The sequence below is a fragment of the Thamnophis sirtalis genome, unplaced genomic scaffold (assembly GCF_051295495.1).
Source record: "Thamnophis sirtalis isolate CommonGarterSnake01/CBP01778 unplaced genomic scaffold, rThaSir2_p1.2 scaffold_1, whole genome shotgun sequence".
In the NCBI taxonomy this organism is placed as follows: domain Eukaryota; kingdom Metazoa; phylum Chordata; class Lepidosauria; order Squamata; family Natricidae; genus Thamnophis; species Thamnophis sirtalis.
In genome coordinates, this window is record NW_028261381.1 from 95808626 (window position 1) to 95834708 (window position 26083).

At 38.3% G+C, this 26083-nt stretch overlaps 2 protein-coding genes across 4 annotated transcripts in view; one reads left to right on the forward strand and one right to left on the reverse strand.

Moving 5' to 3' along the window:
• Positions 1 to 23442, forward strand: CCND1 (cyclin D1). Its single transcript, XM_014063624.2, has 5 exons — positions 1 to 394; positions 1997 to 2212; positions 3075 to 3234; positions 10003 to 10151; positions 20064 to 23442. The coding sequence occupies exons 1-5, from the start codon at positions 197 to 199 to the stop codon at positions 20217 to 20219; spliced, it is 879 nt and encodes a 292-aa protein (XP_013919099.1). The 5' UTR covers positions 1 to 196; the 3' UTR covers positions 20220 to 23442.
• LTO1 (LTO1 maturation factor of ABCE1) overlaps positions 14886 to 26083 on the reverse strand; it is a 24932-nt gene continuing 13734 nt past the window's right edge. For all 3 annotated transcript variants that reach the window (XM_087719171.1, XM_014063625.2, XM_014063626.2), the window contains one exon: positions 14886 to 17177. In XM_087719171.1, coding sequence (XP_087575297.1) covers positions 17151 to 17177 — 27 coding nt within the window. In that variant the 3' untranslated portion in view covers positions 14886 to 17150. The remainder of the gene's footprint in view (positions 17178 to 26083) is intronic.

Genomic DNA, 26083 nt, shown 5'->3' on the forward strand with positions numbered 1-26083 from the left:
AGCCTCCAGAGGGCTGTAGCAGTAGCAGCAGCGGCAGCAACGGCAGCAGCAGCAGCCACAGCAGAGAGCAGCATCTGAGGGACTCAGGGGGAGCGCCAGAACATACTGACTCAGCCCTTGGAGTCCGCAGAAGAAGAGGAAGAGGAAGAAGAACGGCGGCGGCGGCGGCGTTGCGGCAGCGGCGGCGGCAGAAGACATGGAACATCAGCTGCTCTGCTGTGAAGTCGAGACCATCCGGAGAGCCTACCAAGATGCCAACCTCCTCAATGACAGGGTCTTGCAGACTATGCTGAAAGCGGAGGAGACTTGTTCGCCCTCCGTCTCCTACTTCAAGTGCGTGCAAAAGGAGATCTTACCATATATGAGGAAAATAGTGGCCACTTGGATGTTGGAGGTAAAACGCGCTTCGCAAAAGTTTTCGGGCTTTTTAGAAATAAAGCGATCCTTTGCTTCTTTAGGCGTCCTTCCTTCCTTCTCTTTTAACCCCGAGTCCCGTTTCCTGCACCCTAAAACATCTTGCCGAGAGGTCTCCGTCGCCCCCACCCAGCGCGCTCGGGCTTGTCCTTCTTGAGCTGCATGGATTCGGGCGAGAGATCGCGGAATGCCGATCGCGCGCCCTGTCAGCCCGATCCAGACCTTTGGGGACCCCTGGAACAGGAATCCGGGCAGAAGCAGGGGTGCCCGAGTAAGTTTTGGAAGTTTCCGAAGTCGCCCTCCCCCAACGCACACACCCCTCTTGTAGGTCTATGGATTCCCAAGGCGGTATAGTTAGAGCCTGCGAACCCAGAATGTCGCCCCCGGTTTCTCCGGTGGCCCTTCAAGCTGGCCATGCATTTGATGGGGATTTTATTTTAAATTAATATCCGTGGACACGTATGCAAGTGCTCCTGGTGCCAGTATTATGCGCCATCTTTGTTCTTTTATTGCAAAGGCCAAGTGTTTATTAATAATTAGAAAGGGGAAAAGCTCGTCGTAGAAAAGTGGGGTCCCCGCGGGACCACCGGGCTGAGGGATCAAGATCTTGGCTTGCAAATCTCGGGGAGTTGCTGGTTGAAACTTTCCTTTGTTCAGAGCACAGGGTGGTTTTAGTCTCTTCCTTTCCCTCCCCCCCCCCCTTTGGAAGACATGCTTTTGCTACAGAAACTTGTCGGCAAGGTCGCCCGGCAAAAAGTAGTGTGGGTTTCGTGTTTCCCCTTGAAACATCTTTCAAAGGGGTCCTACCAGAATCAGGACGGACTGGGCTATATTTTCAGCCCTTTCCCGAAGCTCTGGGTGCTTGCGATCTATTTTTAATTAATTTTTGAAACCCTGGCTGCAAGCAAATGTCGCACGTTGCTTCTCTAGGAAGGGAGGGAAGAGGAATGGGGGGTCTTGGAGTTTGACTTCGGGGAGGCCTTTTTGGAAGCCCCCCCTTTTCTATCACAACGGGGATCAGTAAAGGATCCCCCCGTGGTTGTTTTCAGCCAATTTGCGGGTCTCTGCTGATTTTTTAAATATTTTTAAATATTTTTTGAAAAGATGACGTCTGGGGAAAAAGCTTGCAGCTGCCTCTCGACGCCACCTTTGTGTCTCGAGGAAAGGGGGGGGAATCAGCCACACTCAAGCCAAATGGAACCAATAGGGGGCACCAAGGCATATGCCCCCCAACATTTTGAAGCCCAGATTGCTTTCTTGAGGTTCCCTGTTGTTAAATCTTGGGGTTTCACACACCTATTTTGGTCTTTTCGTCCAAATGCCCGACCGCATTTCAGAAAAGCACATTTTCTTCTCTTGCGACTTTCTCTTTCACTTCTACACATTACAGATTTCATCGTTTTTTTAAAAAAAATAACTAAATAAAGAATGCTGAATTATTTGTGGATTATTTTCTTTTCTTTTGCTTCCTGCTCCCCAAAATATATTTGTTATCAGAAAGAGAAGAGACTAGCTTAATTCAGGGAGTAAAAGCTTTCTAGCATGTCTCTCTTTTTTCCCCCATTTTCCCCCTTCCTTACAGGTTTGTGAGGAACAGAAATGTGAAGAAGAAGTTTTCCCATTGGCAATGAATTATTTGGACCGATACCTCTCTTTTGAACCCATCAAGAAAAGCCGCTTGCAACTACTCGGAGCTACTTGTATGTTCGTGGCTTCAAAAATGAAGGAAACTATTCCTCTAACAGCAGAAAAACTGTGTATTTACACTGATAACTCCATTAGACCTAATGAATTACTGGTAATTTCCTGTTTTCTATTGCATTAGGGAAGTAACAAATTATAGGAAGGAACTAATTTCTTTAAAAAAACTAATTCCATTCTCCCAGATAATACTTTTTGTTTAAGATGATGTGGTTTTCCCATAAAATTATTTTAGATTTTAAATATGCAAGCTATTAGACTTCCCGATAAAATAGAATATATAACAGTCTTTTCCCTATTTTTGAATGGAAGCAGAATTGCAATGTTTTAACCATACTATAGAAAGACATGTCCCATTGAATTCAACCATGTTTATTCTCAAGTAAATGTGCATCAAAATCAGAATCAACCACTGAACCAGGCATTTTTTGGGGGGAAGTGGAAGCCAGTAGATGCATTTAGTCTTGGGATATTTGTCAACCCCTGGGCAGCTGCAGCCCACATGGTGCAGTAGATTAATTGAATGAAAATGTCCTAATATGTTAAATCCTTATTCACTCTAGGAAAAATACAGTAACAGATAGGGGGATAAAATGAGTGGCTAGCGCCCTCTTGTGTTAATTTGAACAATTTGCCTAGTTAATGCACATTAGTTCAAAACAGCTGGGTGATGATAGTGCCTGGAAATGGTGGGGGAAGGGAACAGAATTATGTAATTTTCATCTGGAAAGGCACCCACCTTGCCTATTTATGTTCTTCTCCAGTAGCACAATGGTTGCTGCTAAATTTGGCAAGGATTCAATTTCTATTAGACAAAGCAGAAGGCCTAAACAAGTGATGTAGAACAGGGTGAGAAGACCACAAAACAACTTATGTGCCTAACTATTTATAAACAGAGAACTTCATAACCACATTTTTTTTTTCTTGTCCCTTCTTCTCCTCTGTTCATCCCAATCCAGCAAATGGAACTGCTTCTGGTGAATAAGCTGAAATGGAATCTGGCTGCCACAACTCCTCATGATTTTATTGAACATTTTCTAAATAAAATGCCTGTGGCTGAGGACAGCAAGCAGATCATCCGTAAACACGCCCAGACTTTTGTGGCTCTCTGTGCAACAGGTATGAGCCTTGCACTCTCCGAAGGCGTGTTATGTTTCTATGTGCCCCAGCAAATGCACCCGCTTCCCTTTTCCACTGTCCAGAATTCTTACAGGGGCACACTATTAAAATGGGTGGCAGTAGCTCAGCAAAGCTAATGCTTGCAAAGAACATGAGCTTGCTCCCAGAACCTGGATTACTTTGCTAAAGGTGAGTTGGCCTCTGCAAGTGGCATTTCTGGATGGCTTCAAGGCTGAAATTGGTGCTTTTGAGATCTGTAGTGTCAGAGTAGGACATTGCCAGCCCAGCTAGCAGGAATGGGTAAATGGCTGCAAGGCCATTAGGCTCTTAGGACTTGAAAGCTGTTTAATATGAATTCAGAGTTACAAACATATGTCAGGTTTTCCCTGGAACCTCTGATTTCATTCTTGTTTTTTGCCAGACTGTGTCTTTTCCAACAATTCTTTATAACTCTGTTTCTCCTTTCCAGGAGAAACAAGAAGAGGGTACTGTAAAAGGGTCCTGGCTAAGGGTTGAGTCTGTGACCACGTGCTTGGCTGCAGCCATGTGCACTTAAAGCCTCAGGAGGAGCTAGAGACACTGACTAAGCTCCAGGATTTCACAGAGAGGCCTGGTGTTGGGTTTCAAGGGCAATCTGTGTGTCTGCGCATGCTTGCATTCTCAAACTCCTCCAAACTTTGCCTGCTGTTGTTTCATTTCCTTGATTGCTGCTGCCACACCCATTCAAACAAGCAGGAGCATGGGATCAGAAATGCAGCCCTGCATTCCCGTTGTCCAGGTGGACTAGCTGTTGCTTTTTTTAAATAAATAATAAAAATAAAAGGAGGGATAGGCCAGAGAGGAGAAAATGCCAAAGCAGAGTAATTAGGAAGAGCAAGACAATATGGACACATGTTCTTTCAAAGGTTTGCAAGGTTGATTAGCAAGGGTATCGTACAACCTATGCCAAACTGAATTGGGATCTTCTAGATCCCAGGGGGCTGCAGTTACAACATACCTAGAGGATCCAGTTGAATGTTTTTAAGTCACGCATACCAGGATCGCTTAGATTGATTTGTATGTATATGACTCATCTAATCCCAGATGGGCACAAGAAAACAAGGATTTATCTTAAGATTGAAAACCCTGAAAGGCATATAAATTCCAAGGGTCAAGTTGGTGCCAGAGGTAACACTCAGAAGTGTTTATGATGTCACACCTGAAATGGAATTGGTGGAAAGATCCAAGAAAAATAGCAAATCATCAAAAAAACGTTTGCCGTTTTAAATGGTTTCTCCACTGCAGTCTGGTTTGGAAAGCTGGCCACAGAAAATATGTAAATATTAGGTATTTTTCAAGCTTACCTTTCTTCTAAGCCTAGCTACCAAAGAGAGACGGCAGTTTAGGATTTTCTGGAAAATAGGTTCTTTGCCAAGTTCCTCAAATCCTTAGAACATTTTAGAATAGTTCTAACAAATACAATCATTTTTTTTTAAAGTAAAAGGTTTTGGTTTTTTCCCAATCAGCCTCCTTTGCCACTACGGTGTTCGTTTAATAGACTCTTTCTTTCAAATGCCTGCCCAGCCTTTTCTTTAGGGTATGGGGATGTTTAACCTGGATTGTGGCGCTGGCAGAAAGAGTCCCACAATGATGAAAACAAGAATAGTTCAAAGGTTGGAGGCTTGCAAAGGGCCAAGTACTTTGATCTGCTGTCAGCGTTGTTATGTTTCTCTTTAGAAGGCAGGTCTTGAGGCCTATCTTAAACATTGTTCTAAATGGCCATACATAGAACCGGAAAATGAATTGATGAATGCAAACCTTGTCTAGAAACGTTTTACACAAGCTTAAAGGAAGTGTGGAGGTCAACAAGGGAGCCCCCAACCCCAAGGAAGTCGCTGTGAATTTTGCCTAAGTCAACATTAGTTAATAGGGTTTTATCTTAGCAAATTTATCCTTAGCAGTCATTAGATTAATTGGGGATGCCTAGACTGAGATGTGGATGTTTGTCTTTCTGTTGCACACTGAGGACTTTCTATGTCCCTGTTGCTCTTTTGCCGAGTTTTTATCTGGATGAATTACAAACTCTTTTTCATCTGCAACTAATGGAAGTTTCACTCAAAGTTTATTGTAGGAATTACCTATTTGCCCGACTAGTGATTCTTTAAAGCAAAGATATGTAAGGTAGAGAGCCCCCCCCCTCCCCGGAGAAAGATCAACGCAATATCTCTCAAGTTTAATATTGGAAGAAAATGGCTTACACGAAATGGATGTAGGAGGAAGAGAAAAAGAGATGGAAGATTAGGGCGAGTGTGCCTTTGTGTCAGATACAGAGAAGATTTTTCTAACAGTAAAAAATGATGAAAAGAATTTAGTCTCTTTCCGTTGTGTCCCTGGCCCAAATGGATTGTTTTGCAGTGTTTTGTTTAGTTATATGTTTTTACCAAAGATAATATTTTCTGCTCATAGGAGGACTGGGTTGCAAAAAGCAAGGAGGGACGGGGGAGTCGTGAGTTGTTTCACTTAAAACGAATGAAGACTTGCAAATCAGAACAGGAATATAATAGAGTAAAAGTGATGCTGAGGCCACTGCTAAGGAGAAGCTCTTGCCCATGAAAGCCAAATGATTAATAGGAATAAATATCAGGCATGGGTGTTTTTCATTGTGTTCATCTGGTTGCCTAGGCATAATCAAGATCATTACTTTTAATTATTACTATTGCTATTATTGATCCCCCCCCTCCTTAAAAGTCATTCTCTTTTGAAACCTTGCTTGCCCTAGTTGCTCCATTCTCAAGGCTTTTAAAAATTTGAAGTCTCAAGGTATGCGACCAGTTGGAACTTGTTGAATCTTGCAGCCGGTGATTTATGTTCAGAGTTTTGATTTGGCTCAATGAAAAGATTTTCATTCATAGCCCCCGGCTCTCCAGACAGATGGAATTGCTGCTCCATTGAAAAAGGAAAAGAGGGTGACTTGCCTTGTTAGGAATTTTTTTTTAAAGCGCCACAGTGCCTAGATGCCTGCTTTGTCTTCCCTTCAGGGTGGCTGGCATTCTTCTCCCTCCGCCACCCCTCCTTTTTTTTTTTTTTAACCACACTGAAGTTGTTTATTCTTTTTGGATGAAGTCTCAGATAGGCTGCTGGGGATGTGTGCTTCAATTGAGGGGGCCTCTTCCCTATTGTAGCTATGTCAGGTCTAATTCATCTCACCGAAGCCCCCTTGTTCTGGAGCGTTCAATAGTGCAAGATGAGGCGATGAAGGCTGACAATGATGCCACGCTCTTCACTTGCGGGCATCCAATTACAGCCAAGAGGGGCCCCCTGATTAATATGCTGAAATTAGTGGTCTCTGCCACAAATAATTCCTTGTTGGGTCGCAACAAAAAAAGTCTGTCCATGCGGCTTGTTATGGGAACATGGGGTGGTTATGGGGACAGACACAAACTGGTCATTTAAACTTCATTAACACTTTTCCCATCTCAGAAAGAAAGAGTGGGACCAGGAATTCATGTTCTCGGTTATTGCCATCTTGAAAGGGAGGTGGTTTTTTTTTATGGATTCCCAAATGTCCCTGTGGATCATCTTAATATGATCTATGATAGATTTGACTTTTTTTTTATTCAAAAGGAAAAAAATACTATTAACAATCCTTCATAAATGGGGAAATGATGTTTGATGACTAAAATGCCTTTGGTAATTCCTTCAATCGTGACCCGTCAAAAGCGCGGACGACAAAAGCGCGATCGACAAAATCGCGCCTTTGACGTCATCACAGCGCGACGAAAAAGATCGAAAAATTCAAATAAAAATTAATAAAAATTAAATTAAAGCAAGCCGATTCACATAAAGGTAAGGGTTAGGGTTAGGGTTAGGGTAAGGGTAAGGGTTAGGGTTAGCTTTAGAGCGTTAGCGTTAGCGTTAGGGTTAGGATAAGGGTTACCGTTCCGTTTTTCGTTACTTTAACGGTTAGGTTTAGGGTTAGGTTTAGGGTTAGGTTAAGAGTTAGGTTTAGGGTTAGGTTTAGGGTTAGGTTTGGGGGGGTTAGGGGAAGGTTTTAGCTTTATTTTTACATTTTTTCGATCTTTTTCGTCGCGCTGTGATGACGTCACAGCGCGCTTTTGTCGAGCGCGATTTTGTCCTACGCGCTTTTGTGGTGGAACCCCTTCAATAAGCAGCCATTGTTCAAATGCTTGTAATAAATAAAATTGGAACTTAAACTCTTGAAAAGTCTACACAATGCACACTAGCAACAGTTCAGATCTCTCCAAAATAAGAACCTCGAACATTAAACAGTGTTTAACAGATATTATATATTGGCTATGTATATTGCCTGTATGTGAGTTCTGGGACTTGTAAAACATCAGAGTGGAAAAATTGCCTGAAGGAATCTTTTCATACCTTATAGCTGCTGTGTTGGAAGCCACAACTGGTTCAGAAGGCCACATTTAACGTTCTTAGACGTGATGCCATGTCACTATCACTACCTTGTGAGCTGCATTGGCCTCCAACAGGCTTCCAGATTCGATTCAAGATGTTGGTTACTACAAAAATCACCCATCAAGGCATAGAGCCATGTTATTTTTGGAGCCACCCATCTGATTATGTCTGCGTGTCCTATGCAGATCTATCAGGATGAATAGGTGTCCTTTTGATCCCCCTATGAAACAGTGTCATCTGATGGGACCTACTGGATGGGCCACCTCTGGTGGTGGACCTATCCTGTGGGACAGCATCAACTTCTCCTCCCCATACACAATTTGAATGGTCCCACCCCTGGGGAATAAATGGCTCTTTTCCTAGGACCAGGATCTTAAATGAACCTTGTTTTGCAAAGGTTCAGAAAATATTGTTGGCCTCCAATGTATTTTGTCTATTTTGTTTTGGTCATTTTTTGTTTGCTTGAATTTGAACTGATATTAATTACCCAGAGTAAGAGTTGTAAATTGGGCAGGCAAACAAATTGATTAAATAAATAAATTTAGCATGTAATTTGACACCTTCAGGATGTGCAATTACATGTTACGCTTGTAAATATTACTGCATTATGAATTCCCTTCGCTCTTCAGGTAAAGGACCAATATTAATTACAGATTGTCCCTGTCAAAATGTTAACTTGGAATTGTTGCTTTTGTTGAGTGGCATAAAATTAATTCCTACCATTAATGGAATAGATCTGAAAGCCAGGCTGGGTGACTTTGGTCCTTCCTCCCTCCCACTCTCTCCCTCCCTCTCTCTCTCACACACAAACATATATGTGAATGAATGAAATGGAAAATCTTCAGTTTACCTAATTAATAGGTAAATTGGAGGGGGAATGTTGGAAGAAGTCTCATTGTAGATTTGCCATTTTGGATCCGTCTATTGAAAAGAAAAATAATTATTGTGACGCAATGTGATAAAATGCTTCATGACTCTTTTAAGTGACTTGCTATTTCAAAAGTCATAAAAAGGGTATATATCAAAACTTCCAAACACAGCTCTTCATATCATTTGGAGGATTCTCAGCAGCATAGAATTGCATTGAAATAATTAAGGAACTGTCCAGATGCAGGCTGCTAAGAATATTTCTTAAGCTGATGCTGATAGGATAGCATATATTAATTAGATATTAAAGCTTGTTCCACTTCTTAGCCCTGGTCAGATGTGTGAATCGAATCCTCCTCCTTGGAAGGAATTTTAGCCTAAAAGTGCAAATGATTACTTTTGTTGTTGTAAGAAGGAATAACATTTTTGATGGCAGTTACAGGCCAATCAATCAGAGGAGTGGTTTTATACCAAGACCTACAGCAATGCAGCTTGGAAATTGGCCCAGGTTCTTGTCAGCAGGGTGTCACATCAGAATGTAACTGATTATCTGCCAATTTGTGGGACCCCCTTCACTTAGCTACACCATTCCTATTGCCAATGCTAGCAGGCAGTGGCTGATAAGAGAAAAGCATGAAACAAAGCCTTTGCAAAAGGGAATGTTTAAACATATATTTACTTACAGATTGGAGGGTATTGTAATTTGATGGGGTGCGTCTGCCTTTTTCTAAGAGGTGACTAAGATTATGTGATGAGGATACCTCATCACGTACAACAGGATATGTTGGACTGCAAGAATAAATTTTATCAAGTTCTTTTATTCTGAGTAAATATATAATTGGTCTGGAAGATGATATGTTGCATAGGACTCAGAAAGAATAGTATGCTTAATTAGAAAATGGGAGAACATTTAGAAATAGTGTGGGACAACATTACGATCTGCACACTCCTGGTTTCACCAGCAAAAACCTATCATCAAAAGATAAATGATACTCAATTGTCAGAGGAGGGCGGGTTTTCAATAAAAAACATTTTAATTCAAGTTTCAACCCACCATTCAGGTTTGGTGCAATAAGGCCTAACCACAATCCCCATTCTATCTTGTTGGAGACTCTCAAATACAGGCTGCAGAATTCCACACAACCACTGGGTGGCAGCAACAGTTTATTTACTGCCATCCAGTGTACTATTTTTTGTTAAAAAATCTGTTAGTCCTAACATAGGTACCAAGTGCTTTGTCATTGGTAGACACAATTAATGTAAGTTTCCCTTAACTGTTGGTTGATTTACTTGGGAATGTTTATAGGAGACCAGAAATAATCCAGGAAAGTGTTCTAGGAATGACAATATGCATAAATGCCTGTGAATATTGGAATTTGTTCTTCTGTGTTTTATCACAGGCTACACCTTTAAAATGCCTACCGTTTCAGTATTACCTTATACACAATGGTTTATATGGTAATGTCTTTCTTTTTGTTTTTCCAACAGATGTTAAATTTATTTCAAACCCACCTTCCATGATTGCAGCCGGTAGTGTGGTAGCAGCTGTGCAAGGTCTTCACCTTGGAAACACTAATTCTTTTCTCTCTTATCAATGCCTCACACCTTTCCTATCAAAAGTTATCAAATGTGATCCGGTAAGTGATTCTTAATCCTCAAGTGAATCTATTTTGCTGTCACTGAATTCTGATTTGTATTTAAATTGATAACTGTGTACCTCCACATGGTGTTGGTTCTATTTGTGAATTCCAGTCCCTAAAAGGCTGAAAGGCTGCTTTATTTCTTTTATCATTCACTCATCTATTTATTCATTCATTCAGTTTGTATGGCTGCTCATCTTAGCAGTTGACTCCAGGAGACAAACAGTTTTAAAATGATTTTTTTTTAAAATTCCATTGTAAATACAGAAATGAAAAAAAAAGCAGTCAAGGAGAATGATTCACAGCAAGTCGCCTTATCTTCTGTGTTTTCCAAATACATTAATAACCAGATGTATTACCGTATGGTGTGGTCTAAAAATCACCACTAGTCTAAACTTAAGCGAGAAAAACACCATTAGTCTAAACTAAACCAAGAAAGAGGAAAAGGAACTCTTAACTCAAGGCTACATTGGTTTGGTTTAAAGGTAATTGCACTGCAGAAGAAAGTAGCACTTAAAATAGGAGGAACGTAGTTATTGCAATGAGCAAATTTAATAGTATTTTTAATTCTATGTAATTACGGTGAAGATTGTCTACTGCTAAATGGTTAAAAGGGAGAAGACCGCCATCCTAAGAGCATTCTAATTATCTAATTGGTTTACTACTTAAAACTACAGAAAATAATGCTGAATTAGTTCTTCCTCATCCTTCCTCCATAAAAATGCCCAAAACTATATGTCCCATAATTTTGTGAAAACCTGGATGGTTCTTTTCCTGCTTCCCCCACCCCAAAGCTTCCTGGAGATGCTCATCAGTAACTGGTGAGCAATAAACCTTTCATGAATGAATGGGCAGGAAAGGCGCCTACAAGGGGAGACCTAAAGTCAATGATCCATGCTATAATGGTGTGTGAACTTATGACAGAGTTTAGCTTTGTTTTGGAATAATGTGAAAACCCAGTAAATAGATGCTTGAAATAAGTTCTTGTGAGGTCTCCAAATGCCAACAACGTGTCAAATAAAACCAGCCTTATGGTTTTGCATTCAAATCTTGAGCACAAAGCTAAAACCATCCTAAATCCTTAAAATATTGCTACTATACAGCTAGTTTGGATAGTGGTTGCCCCAAAGTGTCAATAAGAGCATTTTAAATAAAAATGCAATATATATTATTGAAGACCAAAATTTGAAGATCCTTCTCATAGGACAGCTAGTAATGGCGTTGTGTGGAGAGGAGGCCAACTAAGAAACCTTTACCTCTCTCTTTTCAAGGATCTTCCTACTCTGAGCAGGTTCTGAGGTGCCCATTGTATTTCCCCCAACCTCCTCTCGGGGTCTTTCCCTGAGAATTGTGGCTAGAGAACAATCACAGACCCTTCTAAACATATTAAGGGCTCACAAGGAATAATATATTGAGGCATTTTAATGGCCAGTTTTGTTTATTACAGTATTTCTCAAACAATTCTCTTTCACGCACACATACCCTTAATTTTTTGACATGGATTGGGGGCAAATTTTTATCAGGATTATGAGCATTTTAGTGTAAAAAAACAGGAACTGCAACTCTCCTGAATTCATTGTGCAGCAACAGAGTGGTAAATAGAGTTTGCCTGGGGCAAGCAGCGTGGACAATTCAAAATGCCATTTTTGGGACAAGCTTCTGCTACCATGTAGGCCTTCAACATGCTTTCCAATTGGGACCAAATAGGTTTCATAAAGATGTGTTTAGTTTAATAGAAATTTCATTCCACTGAGAGCTAGGCAATATATTTTGGGGTCATATGTTTATGATCCTTCAGAGCGACCAAGCTTTAATAGTCGCCTTGTTTTGATATATTCATAATTTGAAGGCTGTCCTTCATAGTCTCCATTACAAGAATGAAAAATAATCAAGCATGGAAAAAATATGTTTTAGTGCTACTATAGTACACGTATAGATAATAGTTCTAAGAATCAGGTTAAATGCTAACATACAAGGCACATTATGCAGAATTCCACTTAGGACCACTCTAATTGATTTTTTAAATATTTAAAAAGTATTAAATGTATTTATGCCACGGTATAGGTTCTGCCTTGGTGGTCAATTGTACATGTTCAGGATTAGTAAGCCTGTTATTGATAATGCTTCTCTCTCCTGCCCTCTCCCCTTTTGCAAGTGGCACTCTTATGCATTGCACAGTTTCCACACTGGATTATGGCAGCCCTGCTAAGAACGTTCTGTCTAAAAGCCTACATGGCTTCAAAATGTTAGGATGCAATTTTGCCAAAATTGATGAATTCAGTTCCTTTTATCAAAGTCTTTGCAGGACTAGTGAATTAAGTAGTTATTTTTGATGATGTGCAGAGATAGTGCTTAGTGCAGTGTTTCTCAACCTTGGCAACTTGAAGATGTCTGGACTTCAAGTCCCAGAATTCCCCAGCCAGCGAATGCTGGCTGAGGAATTCTGGGACTTGAAGTCCAGACATCTTCAAGTTGCCAAGGTTGAGAAACACTGGCTTAGTGTATAGAGATCTTCATCTGCAACTTCATCAGCTATTTTCAAATTTCATATATTTTAACGGAATTGTGGGTTTTTTTTGTTTTTTTTTAAGAAAGACATATCTTAAAAAATATTCATTTTCAACTGTGAATTTGCTGTGGAAATCTTAGGTTGCCTGAAATGTTGAGATAAGAGAGAAGAATTGTTCTAGCAACTCATAAGCAGTTTAGTTTAGTTCTTTCCTTTCCTGGAAAATTAGCAGAAATGGCTTTAATATATTGGTAATAGCACGGTAGGCAACATGGTACCTGTGGGGGACCAATGTTACTCCTGGAGTCTGAAATAATGCCTGCTAAAATCCTTTGCCAAGGTGACTTTTTAAAAATGTTTTTCTAGTAAAATATAATGAGAAGCTAGCTTATTGTGAAGTGCTGTGGAGTTAATGATGATGATGTTACAAAGTGTCAGTGGGATGGTAGAGAGCATCTTGCAGGGGTCTTATTCACTTTCTGAACGGTTACTGTTTTGGGCTTGGCCGTGCCTACCATGTGGCAGCCATTTTGTGAACAGCCATGTCTTCAGTAGAAGCCATTTTGCCCTGATGCATGTTCTCCAAATTCCATCTGTGCTTTCAGCCTCTTATCTTGAATTCAAAAGAAAATCATATTTAAGCATGCTTGATTCCTAAGTTTGGGTTAGACCCTGTCGCATGCTATGTTTCTGACCAGGTGTAACATTGCCTTTCCATATGGCATGATGAAGGGCAAAGCTACCTTGTCAAAGAGGAGCTTTATCGCTGAGAACAAAGGGCCTCAGTCTCTGGATTTCATTCGTCCTGAGGAAGGTTTTTCCACTTCACCTGGAAAGGTGTACTACTCACAGAAGAGCTGTTTTGATTTTAGGCTAGGATGCCATATGATTCTTATAAAAAGAGAAAAACTAAATACAGTTCTGTTTTACTTAACTAAACTCTTGCGCAGGCACATGAGAACTGCCTTCAAACAGCCTGGTGTACCCAGATGTGTTAGATTTCCAGTCCCACAATCTCTTCAGTTATCACAATGCCTTGCAAATCTGCTAATCTAGACCCCAAGCATTTATAAAAAGCAACAGTAGTTTTCTCAACGTTCAGACATTTTTGGATCCAGCTCATGATAATTTAGAAGTTATGTGGCAGGACTTTAAAGGATCTGTGATCCACATCACTTCTTGTATTCACTGTAATTCTCTATTTTTTTTTTCCTTTTTACAAAAAACAATGACAGGATGGTCTCATTTGTTTCTTGGTGATTTTGTTGTGATTCCTATAGGATGAATTAGGAATGGTAGAATATGAGTAAATATAGTCTCTAAAACATATATGTATGTGTGTGGGGGAGGGGTATTCATTTCTGGCATAACCTTCAGGCAATCTTTATTTTGGTCTTTAACCAGTATAATACAATTATCATATAGCTTTGCCATAAAAATGTGAGTAAGAACTTCAGAATGTATAATATGCTGCATTCCTCAAGTAATTCCATTTGAACAATTTGAAATGTATTTCCAGCTATTATCTAGGATAAATGGCTAAGGATTTGAGGGTTTTGTAATTAAACATTTCCTTTTAATTACAAAAAAATGCACTATGTAATAACATCTGATTGGAATTCCTTTATGGTTCATATTTATATTGTTAGGACTCCAATTCCTCCATTTTGCTTTTATCTGAGGTAATTAGAAGTCTGATAACCATAGTAAGATCTCTTGAACTGTCTCCCATCAATTTGGCTTCTCACCTCATCATTCGACCATTTTCACACCTTCAAATAAATGTCAGGTAAAAGTCAGTTTGATCAGGTTTCTGTGTTGTTTATTAATAAATTGGAGTTTGTCAACCCTCCTCAAACCATAGAACAATTTGTTTGTATTCCAAATAGACAATAAATGTTAAAGCTGCATGTTCATCTTTTAAAAAGATGAAATTAGTAGCAAACTAATTTGATGCCAACTCAGGACTGGCTTAAAAAAGCTTTAAACCAACAAATGTTTTAAGTTACTGTATGATATTGCTGCTTGAAATCTCTCCTTTCATGCCAAGTATGGAGGAAGAAGCATGAAAGTACAGCCACTCTTTCTCTGCCCCATCCTCGTTCTTTATGAGATATCATGGTCATGAAGGAGAGTGGAGAGTAAAGTTGAAGTCTATTTTATAGTTATTTTACTGGATTTCTTGAGACTTTGGGCAGCTTAAGACAAATTAAAAACAAAACTAATTGATAACACAGACATATAATAAAATAATGTAAAAATAATCAGTACACAGAACTGATAACGCAGTACAGCAATAGAAGAGCCCTCTAATAAATTACGTTCCCAAAGCCTAGTGAATTATTGTTGCACTACAGCATTTATACAATTTAACAGGTAAAATATTTAATAGTTAGAAATTCATTAAAATATGATCTTTCAAAAAACTGTTTTCAGTTAGAATAGTATACTCTCATATATTGCTTTTTTCATTAGCAGAAGCAGAAATTAACAATTTTGCACTTATATACTGCTCCGTAGTGCTTTACAGCCTCCTCTAAGTGGTTTACAGAGTCAGCATTTTTCCCAACAATCTGGGTCCTCATTTTACTGACCTCAGAAGGATGGAAGGCTAAATCAACTTTCAGTTGGTGAGAACTGAACTGCTGAATTGCTGGTAACTGGCAGTCAGCAGAATTAGCCTGCAATACTGCATTCTAGCCACTGTGTCACCATGGTGTTTGTGGTGGCGCAGTGGTTATTATATTGGTTATTCTATTATTGCCTTAATATAGCTCTGGTTCAACCTAATATACCATAATATATAAAGAGGATTCCATAAACATGGCTTTTGAAGTTGCCACTGCCACCCAATAATTTGTATTCTGTCACCTGCTTTTATTTTCCCAGATACCAAATATCTTTTCCAGATGTGTGCATTACACAAAACATTTAGAGTACTATATGCCAGATATGGCCCTCTACCACCCTTGTCCTCCATGTTTTCTGATATGTAGAAAAAATCAGAGGGCATCTTATGTTTTACTTTATGATGGCTTGGGAGAAAATAAGTTGCAGTGTTAACTTGCTACTTCCAAGATTCCTTATTGGGCTAAATCCAGATTTAAGCCATAAGTAAAAGGAACAGAGTTTAAATCAATGATCTTTCTCTCATCCCCATCTTAAACTCCAAATAAAGATTGGAATTTATCTACATCACAGGTAGTCCTTGTTTTAAAATGGTGATTGGGACCAGAATTTCTGTAGCTAAACAAAATGGTTATAAACTGTGGTCACTGAATCGCTTAGCAACAGCTGTCCCCAGTTACTGTTTTAAGTGAGACCCACACTTAGTTATACCTCACGTAGTTGCAATTTTCAACTTCTTCCCAGCTTCCCATAGACTGCTTGTGGGAAGTTGGCATGGAACCTCACAAATGGCAATCATATCACTGTAGGAAGCTGTGACATCATAATCATGAGATGGATGCTGAGCACCTAGGTTGTAATCATGGCATTGCAACAGCCAGAAAATTCCTTGTTCATCTCCCCCACTCCTTTGCAGGTTCAGATGGTCCTGACAGGGGTTATTAAATGAGGGCCACCTCTATAGACTGCTATTTTTTTTCTTTCCTAGCTAAAGGACAGGTAGGAGTGCTTCCTGAAGTGCAATGGGATAGAAATGAATTTCAGTTTGACTACTAAGAGCAGAACCAAAAAGAGACAGTTTACTTCTTGATAATGTATTGAACTGTTAAACACAATAGGCCTTGGACACCCTAGTATTTTACTTATAGTTGGCAGCTGGTCTTTAGGTTTGGGAAGTTTTTCTTCATTGTCAATCATATGGATATATATTCATCTTAGACAGTCTACTGAATTCCAGCAGAGAACTTAGGAAGATAACATTTCACACTTGATTAGTCAGGAATAGAACCATGAGAAAAATATGTATCCTGTTTTCCCCCCAATTGAATTGCTGAATATGGCGTATAGTTACGGTTGAGACAACTTCGGAACTTTCCCAGACTTTGTGAAAGCGAAAAAAAATGTGGGAAGGGAGAAGAAAAATATGGTGGAAGTCTTCCCTTTACACTTTCTTTGGAGATGAAATCTATGGGTATTTAAAGGAGGATATGTATGATCAAAAGTGTTATTTCATATAATGGACATCCCATCTTCATGTCTTTATTGGGAAAAGCCAAGAGCAGAGAAATAATGTATTACATAATGACTTAAAGATATGGGATGTTTCTTTTTCCTGGTTAAAATAGTCTCCGTCAAGAGGAAATATTACACTAGAGTTTAAATCAGTAAAGGTCAAGGGTTATTTGTTTTCAGTGAGCTGTAACTGATGGTCTGATCTGCTTAGAGGTAGGATTAACCTCCCTCTCTCTCAGAAGAGCCTTGCAGGGAATTGTAAGCTTGGATTTTTAATCTTATTTTATCCCAATGCTATGTGGTAGAGAAAGTTCTTGTGGCAGTAGAATCAGTGAAAAGCTGGTAGATCACCCAAGAAGCCTCGGAAGGCAGAACTGAAACAGAAAAGAAAGAAAACAGCAGGCAGGTCACCATCTCAGGAAAGCAACATTCATTTTCAGTCATGCACATCCTAACACTTTTGACGGCAATTTATCATGGAAGACTGGGTTCGCCACAAGGGCTAGTGCATGTCATAGGTTAAATCAGAAAAGGCAATCCCAAAAGAAAACTTCAAAGTTCTTAATGCACAGTGTTAAACATGTTGAGACAATGTTTGTTAGAGACAGGAGTAAACAGGGAGCTAGGGAAGTTGAGCAAACTATTGTGAGATTGTTTATTTTGTGCATTTTAAGGTAACTATTATCAGTGGTTGTAACTGAGAAAGGTGTTACACCAGCACATGAGTATACCTGTTGGTGGCTATGTTTAATTTCTAATTGATAATGCATATTTCTTATCAGAGAAATTTCAGAACTGCTATAGAAACAAGGAATCAACTTATGCCATCATTTATAGAATAGAATTCTTTATTGACCAAGTGTGATTGGACACACAAGGAATTTTCTTTGGTGCATATGCTCTTAGTGTACATAAAAGAAAAGATACATTCATTACTAATTATAAGGTACAGCACTTAATGATAGTCATAGGTATACCGTGAAATACATAGATGGTTCTTTGAGGAAGACACTTGGTGGTCTTGTTTGTTTTGTCCTTTCAAGATTTTCAGGAACCTTAATAAACCTTAGAGAAACCCGCCTGATTACCTCCAATTTCATTTTTCTGTAATGGGTATCCCTGGTCATCTTGTTATATAAATCCATTTGAAATCTTGAGGGTAGGTTGTAGGCAACCTCACCAAATGGCTGCCGGAGTGGGTTTACTGCCCAAGGTGACAGAATAACTTGCTACTGCTTCTCTATTATTTATTTTTATGTTTCATCTGTTTTCTAGACATTCAGGCATTTGAAGCCTAGAGGCTGTTTTTAATGATTTTTTAAAAATGTTGAGTATCAGATCTCAGTGGAGATTTTCTATAGGCCCATTGGTGTTACTGAATCTCGGTTTGGTTCCCCAGGTCTTTAGCATCCATGATCTTCAATAGTCATAATTCTTCCCCATTGGGGGGGATATCAGACATTGTAATCTATCTAAAATATATTAGATCAAGAGATAGCTTTGAAGTCATAATGCAAGTAGTCGTTATTCAGCAACTATAGTCACATGGCAACTTGATTGTTAAGCAAAATGTTTGCTAAGTGAAACTACGGCTGCTTATAATCTTACTTCAATTTTCCTTTGCTTTACACACATGTGAATGTTGTAGATGTGAAGATTGGTTGCAAAATTACTTTATATCACTGATGTAATTGTGGTCACTAAAAAGCAGTCACTAAATGAGGACTGCCTATAGTACATGTATAAAATGCAGTAGGGCACCAGACAGTATCTTCAGAATTGAAAAACTTATTTTTAGAATAAAATTACAACTTGGCACTCTGTTATTAATGCCTATATTTGCGTAATAGCTTGATCTGATAGTTTTGAACTTTCAGGTTCTTGGACTCTTTATCGTTTTCCTACAGTTGAAAATTAATTGTGGAGCAACAATCATTAAAAAAGTAAATGTGCCATTTAATTTCTAACATACAGAAACATACCTAGCCGCTGTTGTCCAAATGAACTTTATTTTTGGTTGGAAACTGGAACTAAATGCAGAAAATGCCAAAAGAAGGTCGCAAATCACAGTCACATGAATGCAGGATGCTGCAAATGGCTGCAAAGATAAGCTGGTTGCCAAGTACCAAAATCCATTCATGTGAACAAAAGGTGGTGTAGCTGTCATAACTTCAAAAACAAGTTGTAGGCAGCTTTGTGGAAGTTGATTGTAACTGATTGAACAGTCACCAAGTGATTGGTTGTAAGTCAAGGACTACCTCTACCTGCTGGTATCTTCACAATAGCTATTGTCCTGTTAATTTTGATTCCAATTTTTTATTCACTCACACTTGGAATAATTTTCTTATTGCTTATAGTTTTGCTCTATTAAACAAGCAGCAGAATCAATTTGGATCTGCAGGAGGCTAGAGTATGATTAGGAATAAATTTCTGAAAGCTTCTGACTCTTATCAATTGCAGGAAAAATCCTTTTTCTTCTTTTGAAATTATGTTATTGATATGTTTGATTTAAAATACTTTTTATATTTTTATGTGAGATAGAATGGCTTAGATCCATAAAGGTAATTATCTCGGTATTTTACATTGGTTCCTCCTGCGCCCATCCCAACCTCCACCTTTTTTGTTTTTTAAGAACAATCTTCTAGAAGCATGACACCAGTCCATGCTGCTCTCTATTATTTTTTATTTATACTAGAAAAAAAACACTACTGATATAGCTCTTTTTCAAAGATAGGAAGTAACCATTTTGCAATGAAGGCAAGCATTGTTCCTTTCTTTAGAATGGTGGCAAGCAACTGCTAGAGTTGCTTGCAAGGTCTGCTGATTAAATAGATTTCTTAACTTCTTAATTTCTTTGGTCTTGAATCCATGTCTCCAAATCATATATATGGCCAAACTCTTCCTATGATCAAATATCATGGATGGATGGACTGACTGACATACAGGATACTTTGCATGTATTTTTACATGCCATCTTCAACCAATAGGTCCAAAATTTTTGAAGAAAGGTAGTATCAAAAACTATTGAAAACTGTCTCCAGTGAAATTCACCTTTTTTGTTAGGAGAATGGGGGTCATTTGATCATGCCAGAATGAGATTTGCCAATGGAATGAATTCCACTTTCCTCATTAACAGAAGAGATCAAAGAAAAATCTCGTGTAGATATTTAATCCTTTGTTTGGAAGAATATGATAATTACCCGTATTTCTAAAGAAAATTTTATTGTCTTCCCCTGCCCCTTTCTTTTAAACATCTACAGGATTGTTTACGAGCCTGCCAAGAACAGATTGAATCTCTCCTTGAATCTAGTCTTCGCCAGGCACAACAACACAACGTATCTTCAGAAACAAAGACTGTTGAAGAGGAAGCTGATCTTTCCTGCACACCCACTGATGTTAGAGATGTGAATATTTAAGGAGGACTTCAGTGATTGGATTTACTTGGCTGTTTTAGCAAATGACAAAAGGGCATCTGAGAAGGAATTGGTATCAAGATCTCCCCAGAAAACCTTTTCTCCAGAACTTTTTATACCAGAAGGGAAAATGTCATTCATTCTTTTTTCTTTGCTATTCCTTCCTTCCCTTTATCAGTTTAGCAGGCAACCCACCCTCCCTAATTCCCCAACTGTCTTAAAAAAAGAAAAATAAAGTAGTATCTGCATGATCTCTCTAGGAACTTGTGCTGCATACATATGTGTATGTATGCATGCATATATGTTACAGACTAGGCATTACAAGCAACACACGTCTCCAGGGGAGTATTAGATTTCTTTCTTGCATATTAAAAAGCCAACCATTTTTAAAGTAGAAGAGGGTGTTTTTAGATAGATTTTATGTGTTTTGGGTTTGTATGTGCGTTTTCCCTTTTAAAAAGCATAGCTTTAATGCAGTTCTAGGCTTTTCTCTATCTTGCTTGCTTATGCATTTAGTCACTTTATAAGTCATCTGCAAATGTTTATTTTATTCTCTTAGGTTTAGCCTCTTCACCTTATAAATGGTTAATGTAATCTTTACATTAGTATATGTTAGCATACATCATTATTATATGTTAATCTTCTCTGCCTGTGGATTGCCTGTGCATAAGCCTTCTAGAGTTCCACCTTAGCATGGCCAGAGAAAGGCATTAACATATGTTCCAACAATAAAGAGAAATTGCAATAGTGACATAATATATTTTTGTAACCTTCCTATTTTTTATAGTTACCTGTGTATACATAAAACATACTAGTTTTAACCCAAAAGATACACAGCCTACTTATGTCCAGGTTGAATCCACAGCTTATCTCTTTAAAAAAAAGTTGTAAAACCATTCCATTTCAAAGCACTTTCAGTTCATTAGGTATAGGAAATACTTCCATTTTTTGTGTGTGGGAATTTTTTCTTCAAATGGAATGGTTTGGAAATTATATATATAAATATATATATAAATATATATATATATATAAAGTGCTTGTGTGCAAACTTGGAATTGCAAAGCAAGTGCATTTAACTATGGTGTTGAGGAAAGGTGTGTTTTTTGGTCTTTTTTTTTTCACCTGAAAGTTGTATTCCAGTCAGAGAAATTGCATTCACAAAATTGCCAGGATATCTTCCTAACCTTTTTGATAGAAAAGATATTTAGATGATTTTTTTGTGCCAATTCATTTTGTTAATATAAATTTAGGGGCCTAAAAGGTTTACCTATAGAACGCATATTTTGAGAGTGGTCTCTAGATGTTGTACAACTGAAGGCTTTTAAACACTAAAATGTATAATTTATAGTTGAGGCTAAAAAGAATATTTATTGCAGAGGATGTTCAGAAAGGCCAGTATAATTTGTAAAATAAATCGCCCCCTTGATTCTAACAAAATAAAAAAAAATTCTTTTTACCCTCAATATTATAGTTAAGTTCATATTCCTGAGGATTTAAGACATTTTGAGATAGTTACACATTTGGCCTAGATACTTTCAAAATAGCATTAACCACGAAAAAGGACCATAGTTAAAACTGTACAATTGGTGTACTTGAAAAAAAAAGATCTTAATCCAGTGTATTTCCCCTTCCTTTTTTTAAATTTAGCTACAAATAGAAAATTTGCACATCTTGGCTATGTATCTATTATTGTAGAAGGTAGCTGAAGGGACGTGGACATAGCTGTTGAAGTTGATGCTTGAGGAGAATGTGATGGCAAAATGTATGTGAGAAACTGCCGCTAAGGTGTTGATTGTAAAAAAAAGAAAAAAGGAAAAAAAAAGAAAAGTTTTTAAAAGGAGAAAAAAAGGAGCAGACGCTCCCACATATTCTGTTGAGCTGCTATGGATAAATTCCCAGCATGAATTTCTGAAAAAAAATTAACATTGCTTTTCTGTATCTTTGTCATTGTGTTTTGCTGCTATTTTGTGGTCATTTTTTGTTTATACAATGTCATTATACTGCCATGTTATAGGTTTTAAATTTTCTCATAGAAAATTATATTATTGACATCATTTTTTTGGTAGATTTTTTTTATGTGATCAATTTTACTTAATGTGATTACTGCTCTATTCCAAAAAAGGTTCCTGTTTCACAATACCTCATACTTCAGTTAACCGTGTTCAGATCAGGTTTTAATGTTTGTTCACAATGCCTCATAGTTTTACTGCAAACAGAAATGCATTGGACATTATTCTGAATGGGTCTCGGCGATTTGCAACTAATTTGTGCTTATTTTAAAACAGAAAACATTTCAGAAGATTGAGTAATGTCAGGTTCTTTTGTTAATGCGTTTTTATAAAGTGGATTCTTTTTCTGATCTGGGGTTTATTATCATAGTAGTTTTAAGCTGTGTTATTAGCCACATTTGCTATATGAAAGGTGCATTATAATATAACTCGTATATGCCTTTTGATGTTTTCCACCAGAGAGAATTCATCATGCGGTATGATAGGTTATCTTCTGGAATTAAGTATTTTGTGTGTTTAATCTGTTATGATATATTAGGGTTTTTTTGTTGATGTTAATTATAGCATAATGCTAATTTAAAACAAAAACAGAAAGCGACACCTCTAAATCTCAAGTAAGCCAGCTAACCAAGTTGTACGGTGAAGAATAATCTAGTTGCCTGTATGCTGCTAAACCAAAACAGAATTAGAACTTCATTTTGAGGGCAATTGCAGTTAAGATCCTACCTAAAGACAACAGCCGTGTAATGCTACTAGCAGTCGCAGGACCCAGGAGGACTGGATAGATTCGGTCCACATTTCAGGAACATTTCTTACTGCTTACCTCATAGACACTTCTGTTTGTGGCATCTCTGTGTCTCTGAACCAACCAAGAAAATTGATGAGTTAATGGTTGTTAAGTTTTATGACGTGTTTCACTGAGAAGTGGCAGCGTGTACTGCAGATTTTTAAAGTATTGTACGTACTAAAAGGCCAAATGCTGACAAGCAGGTTCACGTGCCAACAGAGATGCTTTATTTGTCACATTGATATAACAATCTATAGAAAGCCAAGCAATTCAGAATTGTACTTTTTATATATATATATCTATATATGTATATTGTACTTATTGTCACCATTGGTCTGAAATGCACAGTCACCAACAGACCTGTAACGTAAGTTTCCAGCAAATGAGAAAGACCTCCCCTAAAAGACTAGAAATAAATTCATAAAACCCACTGCTGGTTTTCTGTTTTGTTGTTCAGTATTAATCGTCAATGATTTGCCGTGTTCCTTAGATTATTATTTATATTTAGTGTTCAGCATTCAATGTGCACAATCTGGTGTTCTTTTGGGATGACATTTGGGATATTGAATAAAAGTTAGAATTTACAGTTGACTTAAATACAGATCTATTGAGAATACTGGAGCACAATGCTTCCCAACCAGTACAAAGCTCCTACTAATTAACTTTAATTTCATATAGTAGCCAATGTTGTTACTGGATAATGTTACTATTCCCTATGTCACTTAGAATGCCTAACAGCAAAAAATATACTAAAATAGGATTCTATGTAATGGAACGGAACTTAAAATGCTATTTCTTCTCCTGTGCTCCAACAAAATTCCTTTCTGAACAGACCCATATTTTCTTTTTATTTGTGCTTTTGGATTCAATCTATACAGCTTCCCAATGGAGGAAGAGACAAACCACATGAGGTTCTGTATCTCCATAAATGTACTGTTGCCCCATGGTCAAAAAGGACAGATGATCTTAACAGCAGAGCAGCCAGGAGAAAGGCTATTGAGAGATCCAAGTCTAGATCTACCTGTCCATACAGATTATAATTGGTCTACTTTCTGATCCAGTAATTAACATTTTATTACATAAGAGTTGCAGACAAATCTAACAGCCAACATAGTTTTGAAGCCATCCAATATGAATACAGCAGAATGTCCTTTTTCCATCTTAATGAAGAAGCCATAAAATTCCTTTAAAACTTATGATTCCAAAAGGACCAAAGCATAAAACAAATTCAAATGAATTAATTGTTGACTGTAAATTAGGATTTTTATGAATAGACAGCAGATTAGGATGCATATTAGTAAGATATGTTTATATGATGAGTCACTAGAAATCATGTTTAAAGAATAGTATATTTTGTTTTCTCTACAGGGGCCTTTTAACATTTAGGGTGCACTTTGTTCATAATTATGTAGTCCACATGTTTAGAGGTTGATAGGAGTTCTAAACCAATGGAAGACATTAGTTATAGAAGTTAACTTGATCTTTAAATCAGAGTTTCAAATAAAAGCAGGAACATTGAAATAAATGGTCATGCTAATTTATATTACTAAACAACTTCAACAAAAACTTCATTAGCTTTTGGATCTGCAAATCAAACCATTTTGCTTTTAACCATATTATCACTCAACTGCAATCAAGTGAATAAACAAACTGGTTTAAAACAAATCTTCAGTCAGTCTGATGTATAAACAGCTTTAGAATATGAGCCAGCAGTGTACTGCAGCTACCAAAAAAGCTTACAGAGTTCTAGGCTACATAAACGGATAAAATCAAGATCATGTGAAGTGTTAATATCACTATAATGCCTTGGTAAGGCCACACTTGGAATACTGCATCCAGTTTTGGCTGCCAAGATGTAAAAAAGATGTTGAGGCTGTAGAAAGTGCAGAGAAGAACAACAAAGATGGTTAGGGGACTGGATGCTAAAACACAAAACTTGCTGGAATTGGGTATTCCTAGTTTAATGAAAATAAGGATTGAGGTGTCATAGTGTTGCAATATCTCTGGTTGCCACAAAGAAGATGGAAACAAGTTATTCTCCAAAGCACATGAGGGTAGATAAAAGCAATGGGTGGAAAGTAATCCAGAAGAAAAGCAACCTAGAACTAAGAAATTTCTTGACAAAATAGTGGAACAACCTGCCTCCAGAAGTGCTCCAACACTGGAATTTTTAAAGAAGAGATTGGATCACCATTTGTCTGAAATGGTATAGGTTTTCCTGCCTAAGACACATGAATGGCAGAGTACAATCTATCCCAGGCTTGGGTAGCTCAGCTTCAACTTCAAAATACTGTATATACTCGAGTATAAGCCTAGTTTTTCAGCCCACTTTTTGGGCTGAAAAAAGCCGCCTCGGCTTATACTCGAGTCAGTGAAAAATTTGCCCGAAATGGAGGAGAAAAAGGGGCGGGGCCATGCCGCTGGGTGACACTCGTGAATGGCCCAGTGCCCCTGTGAGTTTCCCCTCCCTCTGTGTCAGTTTGCCGTGCAGCGCGCACCGCACCATCCCCCCTCCTCACGTTCTAATGTAATGCAGGGCTGTCTTACGATTCCCCTTCCTCCCCCTCCTGCCGCTCTGCAACGATGTCCCACCTCCTCCTTGTTATGGCAAGCAGCCACATAGCGATGTCCCACCTCCTCTGGTACAGTGATCCAATGATAGGAATCACTGTGCCGTGTGTCATAGGAGGCGGGACATCGCTCCCGCAGCTGCACGGGACATCATCATCACAGCGGGACATCAGCATCATGAGGTGAGTGAAGTATTTCATTGAATACACCGCTAGTTTACTGTTTTTCTTTGAAATAAATATTCAAAAACATTATTGGTATCTATTTTTATTTTTGAAATTTACCGGTAGCTGCTGCATTTCCCACCCTAGGCTTATACTCGAGTCAATAACTTTTCCAGTTTTTTGTGGTAAAATTAGGTGCCTCGGCTTATATTCGGGTCGGCCTATACTCGAGTATATACGGTACCCATTTGGAAGTTGAATTGAAACACGGAGAATGATTGGAACAGCATCAAAACATTTTTAGTAAAGTCAGAACACATTCAGGCTTGAAACTGC

Bases quoted from the DNA above. Each gene is read 5' to 3' on its own strand.
- CCND1 (XM_014063624.2), top strand. From the start codon at position 197: ATGGAACATCAGCTGCTCTGCTGTGAAGTCGAGACCATCCGGAGAGCC. The intron at 2,213-3,074 runs GTAATTTCCTGT...ATCCCAATCCAG, and splicing joins TTAGACCTAATGAATTACTG to CAAATGGAACTGCTTCTGGT. The intron at 3,235-10,002 runs GTATGAGCCTTG...TTTTTCCAACAG, and splicing joins TGTGGCTCTCTGTGCAACAG to ATGTTAAATTTATTTCAAAC.